Source organism: Gavia stellata, chromosome 19, assembly GCF_030936135.1.
Source record: "Gavia stellata isolate bGavSte3 chromosome 19, bGavSte3.hap2, whole genome shotgun sequence".
Classification (NCBI taxonomy): Eukaryota; Metazoa; Chordata; class Aves; order Gaviiformes; family Gaviidae; genus Gavia; species Gavia stellata.
The window spans coordinates 843,446-853,252 of record NC_082612.1 but is presented as its reverse complement, the minus strand read 5'-3'; the positions used below and the strand labels follow the sequence as shown (position 1 = coordinate 853,252).

Here is a 9,807-nt window from a genome sequence, read left to right as displayed (position 1 = left end):
CTTTGCAGATCTCCTTAAACGCTGCATTATTAAGTATTCACATTTAGGCTTTAATTTACTCACGGTGATGCTGCTTTTTGTGGCTGTAGGCTCCTGTCACTCTTTTAGAAATGTTTCAAAATACTTGTATTTGCTGCCCCATTGTCTTCCTTTGTCCAACTTGTTAAAAACCTGTTGATCATGCCCTATTTTTAATTCCTTAGGTTCAGTATTACTGTAAAAGCCTTCCTGCAGAACGGTTTCGAAAGGATGCCTTCCGATTCCTGGGCGGTAACTAAAGCCTGGTGCCTCTTCTATAGCCAAAATGTTAAGTACAGTTCCCAATGCTGCCTCTGCAGACTTAGTTCTGCGCCTCATCTTCCAGACGTGATTTTCATGTGATTTGGCCCCCTTCTAGCAATTGCTTACCGAAGCAGCTTTTTTGAACACTGCTTGTGCTAATTTTACTCTTAGGTAAGCTGAAGTAAGAATGAAAACGGTCAAGAAAAGATGGAGCGGCAGCGGGACTCGGTTTCTAACTAGTAGCTCATGTCCTGGCTGTTCTGTTTTCTGCCTATTGCCCATTTCAGTCTAATTTTGTTACAAGCAAATCCACAAGGAAATACAGTTTAACTGGAGGCTTCAGCTTAAAGGAAAATGAACAACCGTGGCTATTAAATTCTTGCTTTAAACAGTTAGTTTTTAATGGATAACGAGGTCTTTCAATCTCCACACTGCCTGTGGTTTAAAGGCTTGGCAGAGAGGAAGTGGAAGAGGGCTTGGGCCAATCCTGAGGGTTACTGGTACTAAATGTTCTGTGGGTGCTGGCCATGTGCTGCAGCACAGGATGAGACCCAGCGCTCGGAAGAGGGCGGGAAGTCATCCCGGCTGGCTGGTGCAGCTGCCTGCTGCAGGCAGTACGCATGGGCAGGTAGGTGTATGGTCAGAGCTTTTCAGCCCGTGCCATCTCTGACAGAGGGTTGGTTTGTTTTCAGCCCCTGCAGTTACAAAAGCAGTTAAAGAAATGTTCTGGCTACGTTTTTTTTTCGTTGTTTTGTTTATGCAGTGTTAACTGCTAGCATTTATTTCTCATGGCTGGTTTTTGCATGCAGTTGAACTACTTCTGTTAGGGCAAAAGCACGTTTACAGACTTGAAGTGGGAAAGCGTACTGTTGTTTCAACCGAAGAAAAGTCAGGATGAACATTTCCTTCTTTTGCTTAGGACACAGCTGCAGGCATGGCCGGAGGTCTTAAGATATGAACAAGGCCCCGCTTGGAAACTATCTAGAGCTAAAGGCAGTAGCTTGCCAAGCTGAGTTCATCAGCAGATTCATCTAGAGATGCTCCTCCAAAAACGCATGTAGGACACCAAGTACAACCTCCTACACACAATACTGGAATGGTCCACCTAGCACACCTGCCCTGCCCCTCCGTGCTGTGCCGTGGTAAGTCAAGAGACAGTTTCCCTGCATATTTAAAACCAGGGGGGGTTAACACCAGTTGTGTGCTGGAGCAATTCACATCTGTTGTTTCATTATGTGAGAGGCAAGAATTGCTGTTAGGCAAAGGAAACATCCAATGAACTGAAATTTATTTACAGGTTCAGTATGTACATAAAAGACCATCATGCAGCTTGATAAATTTTGTCAGGGTAATAAAAATGTACAGCTTTGCAGTCAGTTTCCTTATCCAGTGAAAACTGCTCTAGTAGTTAAGAGTTTACATAAAAAAAATACATTAGCAAACTATAAAGTCAGTATGCTTTCAATACACAAACACACGTTCCTCAAATATTATTGTTCACGTAAGACTAGAAACAGGCTTTTAGACTTGCAGGATCCTTGTCAGGCTTCAGTAGTAGTAATTAGTGCACTTGAAACTTGCTTGGCTGTCAAGTTTAAAAAAAAAAAAAATAGAAAAAAATCAGTGTTTACACTGAATGGCTCAAAGGTCTGGGAGTTCACTCTTAAATGCAAAGTCAGTTCTTGCCACTACTTGTTTCTGGAGTTGAAAAAAAACCAACCAACCAAAAGGAACCTATTGGACTTAACAGTTAGCATTACTCTCCAGCGTATCAGGAGAGAAAGTAGTGTCCTGCCTTCTCCATCCCCGCTGAACGTTCAGGTGCCTGACAGTAAGTTTCCATCACTACCCTGCCTCTCCTTGGCACACCCCGCTAAGAAAGGCTGAGGAAGCGGGGCTTGTTTAGCTCGGGGCGGGGGGGGAGCTGAGGAGGGCCCTGCAAGAAGCCAGCCTCTCCCCCCCGCTGAGTAAGCTAAATCAGATCAAGGGAAAACCCTCCCCAAGAGGAAAGGGGCAATGGCAGAGCGCTGACAGGGCCGACAGGTCATTAAGGGCTTTTGGCACGGTTGCTGAAGGCTTTCCTACCCACTACTCTTGGCAGCGCCGCTGCCTCCTGGGCCGCAGGTGTAAGACCACTGCTTGGAAATCTTACAAGGCCCCTCTCGCTGCGTACTAAGCTGGCTGTCGTCAGACAATCACAACATAGCAAAGAAGGTGCTGGGACACTATCAAAGGCCAGGCTGCAGGTAACAAGGGGCGTTGTAGGAAGGTCAGCTAGGACAGCTTATCATCCCGGAAAACAATGTTTCTGCATGTAGTCAAAGCAGAAACAGGGTATCTCCTGCTTTCTAACACTAGCCATGCCGATTGCCGATGCAATCGCCTCCTTCAACAGCTTTAGTCCCGAACTTCAACCACTTGGGATTAAGTTCGAACAGCAGCTTGAGGCAAGCGGAGGAATCTCCAAATGACTAACGCTGACTAACACTTGACTGTGCGAAGCAGGAGCATTCGCTACCACGGCTCAACTGAACTGTAAACGCAAGCACAGCTGCTATACAGAAGCCACTTAAAGTTGACTTTAACCCAAAAATCCACATATTTCCAATCCTGTTTGAAAAACTGGCACCCACTGAGGCTGATCATGCTGAGCTACAGCTATCTCATAACCTGTGCATTTCATGTCTCCCCAGCGTTGAGTTTATAGGAGATGGTTTCAAACAGATTCTAAAGCCCAAGGCAATGTTTTCACTGCGGCAAGTTCATGGCGATAAGTCACTTTCAGTAACAAAGTCTGCAAGTACAGTATAACACAGCACGCATTAAAAGGCCAAAGTTCAGTGATTTGAATCCACAGCAGGTTCACTACTCAGGGTGTGTTATTTCATCCTTTTAAACAAATATAACTTAAAAAAATTCTTAGCAACTCTACTGATTGCAAGATAGTAACAAATATGAACACCCAAGCTTAGCCTTAACTCCTGAAATATTTTAGAATACTAATTCCAAATTACTGAGGGGATCTAGAGAAATTTCTTGAAGTAATGGCACTATCCATATTGGGGAAGGCAATTTTTAAGATATGAAATGAAGATATAGCTATGTTGGATGACGTGATCTTATATTCCAGAAAAAGGAACCGAGCTTGTCCAGAAATGTACAACAGTCCACTGAATTCAATTTTATACGTTACCATACCGATGCTGAAGCATAAGCATATCACTCCGGCGAAGACTCTGAAGGACACAACACACCATACCGCTGTGATTTAGACCCAAGACCAGGTCCCACAGTTACCGTGGTTTTCAAAGTGCGCTGTCAGGAGCAGTTTCTTAATTACGCACTCGAACAAAACCTGAAAACCTGGTATGTGGCCTGTTAGCTCAGCAAGGGTAATTACTTCTGTGGTTCGTGTTTACCCAGCAAAAAAAATACTGCTGTGATCCGAATGCTGAGTTTTGCAGCCCACCTTTCCGTGGTCCCACTCCAGGAAGACCTGTTTTGTACTTGATTGCAGAACAGGAAATGAATGTCAGATCCTGGGTAATGCAGTTGGTTTCTCCAAAACTACTAATAATATACTGTCCCAGCAAGTGAGTAACAGTCCCGAAGTCAGAAAAAGAACTGCCTCAGTGCTTAACTTCACAGCTCAGGTCATTAGGTAAGGTCCAGACCCTCAAAGTCAGAAATTTCATCGCAGTGCCTCTGAAATACAGTGGGGAAACAAGTTTAGTCACTTAGTACACATATGAAATGATCAACTCTCACCTCATGTTCAAAAACTCCACAGCAATGCTTAATAGGTTGAAAACCTGACAGAAGCCTGAGGAAAAGGCTACTTAGGAACAAATACTAGTGATGGCTTGAGGCTACTGAGATTAGGAAACAGAGCTGAAAGGGATCTGGCAGACCTCTGTCCAGCCTGCCCAAAAACTCTGCTCAAGGGCATCGCAGCCTCCTGGAGCCTCACACAATGCAGCGCTACAGATGAGCAGAATGCCTGGCATCTGGATCGCTACTTTTTTATTTACAAGCAAGTATTACACCAGTCAGCGTTTTCTTTGGGGAAGCTAATTAGGGAGGTTGACTGAAACTTGTGACAAGTTAAAGCCAGGATTATTTCACCCTAGACTTTTTAGAATATCGTTTTGCCGTGAGTATGAAAACTGCTATACCTTCACTCACAAGTCTGTGCTATACTCAGGACAGGGCTTGCTGTGTCGATATTGCATGATGTACACTGTGGATTGATGCCACCAATACAGCATCACCACGGCAAGGATATGCCATACTTGGTGACTCGAGCCGAGGTAGTTCAGCTGTCCTGCGAGGAGGAAAAAGGGCAAGAGGTTAAATTGTTAAATTCAGCCCCAACTCATGCAATGCCATTAGCAATCAGTCTCCTCCAAAGCTCAACTATACGCTCCACTTGGTGGGAGGCACTGACAGTTCTTTAACGAACGTGATCAGAAGTTTCCTGCTTCTTTTGATGCAAATACACGCAACGCTTTATGTGAGAATACTTCATGTAGAACATGGTCAACCTGTTCTCTCACAGGAATTTCAGGACTCACAGCAAGGACTGTGACACTGCAGGAAGTTTAACTGCAGAAGAAACACCCAGAAGAGAATTTCCTACCTGGGAAGTATCTTTCTGGAACTTTGGAAATATAGAAGAGAAAAGCTACAGCAGCGATGAAGTACATGACAACTACACGCGGAGCAAACTCCTGCAAAAGAAAAGGAAGCTCTCCTATTCTGTTAGAAGGTAAAAATAGAAAAAAAAAAAAAGTCCCTAAAGATAAAAAAGAAAAAGGCATGACAAAACTGAATCTTACTTCACTGCCTATGTTACCTATGGACAAAATCCAGCAGGGAAGAAAATGCCAAAGTTTGTGAAAATCTGAATGGGAAGAAACTCATTTTATCACGACCTCTCTGCTTCAGTACACAAGCTACTTAGTGTTTCTGTGCAGCCTGCAGCAGACGTGAAATTTCTCCGTAAAAGGATGTCTTGTAATACACCGATTTTAATGTGGAATGGCCAGGGTAAGTAAGTGAGAAAAATTTCAGTGCAAAATCTCATTTACTGGTTGGGATTGCAGTCGCTAGAACCCAAGGCCACAGGAGTACTACATACTGGATGGTAAATAATCAAGCAACCCATTCACAAGCTGCCTTTCGTTTTCCTTAACAGAAAGTTTTGTTACCAGAAGCAGAGTATTTTTCTGAAGTATGGAAACAAAATGCATACCACACCTACCATTCTGCTATACCAGGAGAAACTATATAGGGGAAGAGGTGGGGGCACAGCTAAAGTTTATCTAATTTTTAGAAGGCCAGTGTTAAGTGCCCTGCCTAAAGACTACATATATTCATAAATGTTTCTCTTCACATTCACCAGCAGCTCCGGACTGGGCTAAACCATCACCTCAGGTGACAGTCCTCTAGCAGGGCCCGTCGAAGAACGTGCACAGTTACTGCTTACTATGGAAAAGAAACGTTTTCTTCAGCACAATTAGGTCCCTGGGTAATTGCAATGATTTCTGGTGTTTTTATATTGGGGCATACTTTACTGTCTTTAGCTGTACTGTGCTGCTTGTTTTTCCGAGCATAATTCTAAGTGGTAAAACAAGAACAGGACAATAGTTCAGTAACTTCACAGTGATATTAAATGAGGGTTGCATAAGAGACAGAGGGCTGAGTAGGCAAATACTGATTTTTGCTGCCAACCGAGGGAACAGAAGAGGAAGCAAATAACCATCCCATCAGTGTCTTCTGGTTCCCCTCTCCGCTCCAGCTGTGGAGGCGGGCAGCCCAGAACACTGGTGCAGCCCGACAGACTGCTTCCCCCTCCACAGCCGACTCAGCTCTTCGTTCCCATCCCTCGCCCTGGGGTGAACGAGGGTGCGGTCCACCCACACAGGCTGCTCTGTCCCTCAGGCAGATACACTCAGTCACATTTGTATCCAGTTTTCCTTCTCGTGGTGCAGTTTTCAGTTGGTAAAGCAGATGTAATCTACTCAACCTGTTTAGTGCTTCTCAATAAATTTCCCAGTGTTTGCATTTGGATTTTATCGTCCGAAAGAATTCTGTGCTTCAAGAAATTTTAATTCCTGCTGCTTCCCCCTCATCTCCCGAAGTATAAGTGGACTGAAGGAAAATGGCAAGTGAAAAGCAAAAGGGAATCTTATTTCTTTCTTTTTTCCTTTACCTGTACGATAGATGCACCAATGCCGCCGTTGAGCCAAACCCAGTGGATGGTGGGAATAATTCCGTATCCAGACACTGAGCAAAAGATGATGGAGCGCAGTCTGTGCCACTGTTGCGTGAGGTAACTGGGATGAATCTGAGCAAAAAATACTGCCAAGATCATTGCCAGCACAGTGATTAAATATACCTGACGCCAGTACTGAGAAAAAAAGAAACAAAAGCAAGTTTGTGGGTGTTCTCATCATGTGCAAAAGTAAACTCTGGGTAGAAAGCTTACATTACTAAATGTAATGATACATCGATTCTGTCGCTGCTGCGAGCACAAATGATAGGGTTTGAATGAATGGACTTGTATTTCTCAACTGACTGCGAGGGGAAGGGACTCTACTGCTCGGGTACACCTGGTAGAACATCATTTATTCCAAGCAGTGCCTTCACTGAAACGTTTTAAATATACCTCTGCCTCAGCAGACTTGTTCAACTACCTGATCACTACATCCATTGCAGGCACGGATGTAATCTAGGCCTTTGAAGGGAACTAGTTTTACTTGTCCTCTATTAGATGAAGAGAAAACAAGCTTGTTTCTGCCTCACGTAAGCTACCTAGTGGGAAATGATGTTTGAATTGCTTGTGATGGGGACACATCCCATCATCAGCCTCATGCATTTGACAAAGGTAGGACCTGTAAAGTTTACCCCACCTTTGTATAAATTTAAGTATTTTCTTGAGGCTTGTGCGATTGACAGCTTGAAAGGAAAACCTCAATTTGCCTACCACTTCAGCAAACTAAGGTCTGCTCGTGTCAGAAGGAACTTGTTTCAGTTTCCATCTGTCTCCCAGCTAATGTTCTATTTGGACACCCTGCAATGAACGCCCTTCCTACAGTGTGGAAACTACAACAGTGAGACTTCAGGAACTAAACGTTACATGAACAAGTGCTTCAAACTTACGTTGTTACAATAAAATGCATAAAACACGCCTGACACATAGCAGCCCAGGATACCAATGGAAATTCCTGCATAATCTAATGCCATCCATCGTCGGCTGGTCTTCTCTGAGCGGTGACAACAGAAAAGATGATATCCTACTGAGCAAAGCATACAGACCTACACAAATGTTCAAAAAAGGATGTATTAATCTCTTAAAAATTAAAAGGGAATATAGCAAGCTTAAACTCTGAAGCTTAGAGCATGCAATTGACTCCTTAGGTGTTTTGCAGTGCAACTTGGTGTAGGCAACTCTGACTCCTGCCAGTAATCAACAGAAAGCAATCTAAGTTTCTCTGGCCGATGGAAGAAGAAGCAGAAAACTTTGCAAGACGTCATAACCCCAAGTTGCACAGCTAAGAAAATTGGGCTGTTGAGGCCTAGACCGTAAGGCCAAGCGATGAGCCAGGACACAAGGGAGCAGGGCCACATCTGCACAAGTACAGTGGGATGATGAATTTTGCTTGATCAAGCTACCGCAAGCAGAAACCAAAGCCCAACTCCGCCCTGGCTGCCTGGCACCCACGTTACTTTGGTGAGGGAACACACAAGAAATTAAACTCCTGCGCACAGGCTGCTTATGTGCTTCCAGGCTGGCATCAATTTTTTTTCTGAGAAATGTTTTTTGTGTTTCTTTGCAATGCTCAACAGGAGTAGGGAAGAGCACAACTGCAGTGCTTTCCAAGCCAGCAAGGGAGTTTTCCCCGTTTCTAGCTATGCAAAGGCATCCTGTGCTCTTCAGAGAATATGAACAGCGCCCTTCACACTTTTTTAGGAACAGCGTGCTTTACAGGAGCTTCAGTGGTCAAAGGATGACACGCTTGAAGTCTGCTGCTGAGAACAGGTTCCATCTGACACACAACCTCTTGCTTAGAGCAGGTAAAAAGTTAGAATACAAGCCCCACTGCCACTCCAGACCAGCATCGGGCCACGGCTAATTTTCGTTTTCTGGTGGGTGACCCTTTCCAGCAGCAACTGATGCTGTCTGGGAGCCACATCAGATACTACTGAACCCCAGTGCTCAGATGAGGCTGTGATGTACAGCCTTGGACAATTTAGTTGTTTTTCGCAGTCTCTCCCCTGCATCAGCTATGCTCCATCCTCCCTGGTTTAGCCCATATGTTAAACAGGTCAAAATCAACACAATCACCGAGCTTGTCAGTTACCTTTAAAAGCAACGCCACTGAAAACACGCTTTCCCACGTCTGACCCGAGTCCATCTTGCTCTGCAGTCCTACTCCCACAACGCGCATGCAAGCGCTGCCAGCGGCCTTTAACGCGCTCCTTCTCAGAGAAGGCGGTCCCCGGTGTCAGCCCCCCACCCCGCGCTCGGGCCGCCGCGCCTCGGCGGGCACCCGGCCCCTACCTGGAAGCAGAAGAGGCAGACGGAGCAGATGACGAAGTCCTCCCGGGAGGCGCCGGCGGCCGGCAGGACGGCCGTCAGGTCGTAGATGCCCAGCGCGAAGAAGAGGAGGAAGCCGAGCAGGTGGCTCCAGATGTTGACGGTCTCGTTGGAGAGGATGAAGAGGCTGCGGGGAGACACAACGGGGTGCGAGGGGGGTGAGCCTCCGCCCGGCCCGCCGGGCCCGGGGCGGTGCGGCGAGGGCGGCCCTCACCTCTTGAGGCAGAGGCGGGAGGGCAGGTAGGCCCGGTAGCCGTCGGTGATGTAGGGGTTGTCCTTCAGGAAGACGGGGATCTGCTCGTAGGTGTAGAGGCGGATGCCGCGGGGCACCAGCACGGGCCAGTACTGGTAGCTCCCCAGCTCGATGTAGTGCGCGCTCCGCAGCAGCTTCTGGTGCATCCTGCCCGCCGCGCCGCCTCAGCGCCCCGCCGCCGCATCGGACCGCCCCGCCGCCGCCCCCCTCACGGGCCGCCGCCCGCGGGGATGGCCCGCATCGCCCGCGCGGACCTTCCGCGCCGCCTCCCCGCCCGTCCCGGCCCGTCCCGGCCCGTCCCGGCCCGCCGCCTCCCGGGGACCGGCCGTGAGGGCGCGGGCCGCCGCGGCAGGGGGAACGGGCGCGTCGCACGGCGATGGCGTCACAGCGCAGCGCCTCCTCCTGCGGCGCCTGCGCAGTGTCGGCAGGACGTGGCGCTGGCTGCGGGCGCGCGGGGGCGCTCTTCGCCGCCGCGCGCGGAGAGGCGCGCGGGACGGCCGTTATCCGGCTGTGGCTCTCCTCAGCCGGGCCGGGTGTGGGCCCGGGCCCGGCCCCGGCGCGCTGTGCCCGGCCGCAGACTCTTCGCCGGGTTCCCGCCGGCCGCAGAGATCCAGGTGGAAGGGCTGGGCGGCTGCGGGCAGGCGGGGCTGCGCTGCCGGGGGTGGGTGAG

The 9,807-nt window shown here is 47.9% G+C and overlaps 1 protein-coding gene across 2 annotated transcripts; it reads right to left on the bottom strand.

Moving 5' to 3' along the window:
* Window positions 1–1,553: 1,553 nt before the first annotated feature.
* PAQR3 (progestin and adipoQ receptor family member 3) lies at window positions 1,554–9,285 on the bottom strand. 2 transcript variants are annotated; one of them, XM_059826808.1, is made up of 7 exons: window positions 9,099–9,285; window positions 8,849–9,011; window positions 7,447–7,602; window positions 6,497–6,694; window positions 4,922–5,012; window positions 4,458–4,606; window positions 1,554–3,987 (listed from the first exon to the last, which is right to left on the bottom strand). In XM_059826808.1, the coding sequence occupies exons 1-6, from the start codon at window positions 9,281–9,283 to the stop codon at window positions 4,464–4,466; spliced, it is 936 nt and encodes a 311-aa protein (XP_059682791.1). In that variant the 5' UTR covers window positions 9,284–9,285; the 3' UTR covers window positions 1,554–3,987; window positions 4,458–4,463. The 2 variants fall into 2 exon arrangements, with proteins under 2 accessions (XP_059682791.1, XP_059682792.1); XM_059826809.1 differs by having other exon boundaries at window positions 6,497–6,631.
* Between the last annotated feature and the right edge of the window lie 522 nt (window positions 9,286–9,807).

Bases quoted from the DNA above. Each gene is read 5' to 3' on its own strand.
- PAQR3 (XM_059826808.1), bottom strand. From the start codon at position 9,283: ATGCACCAGAAGCTGCTGCGGAGCGCGCACTACATCGAGCTGGGGAGC. The intron at 9,012-9,098 runs GTGAGGGCCGCC...GTCTCCCCGCAG, and splicing joins TCCCGCCTCTGCCTCAAGAG to CCTCTTCATCCTCTCCAACG. The intron at 6,695-7,446 runs GTAAGTTTGAAG...TTTTTTTCTCAG, and splicing joins ATGCATTTTATTGTAACAAC to TACTGGCGTCAGGTATATTT.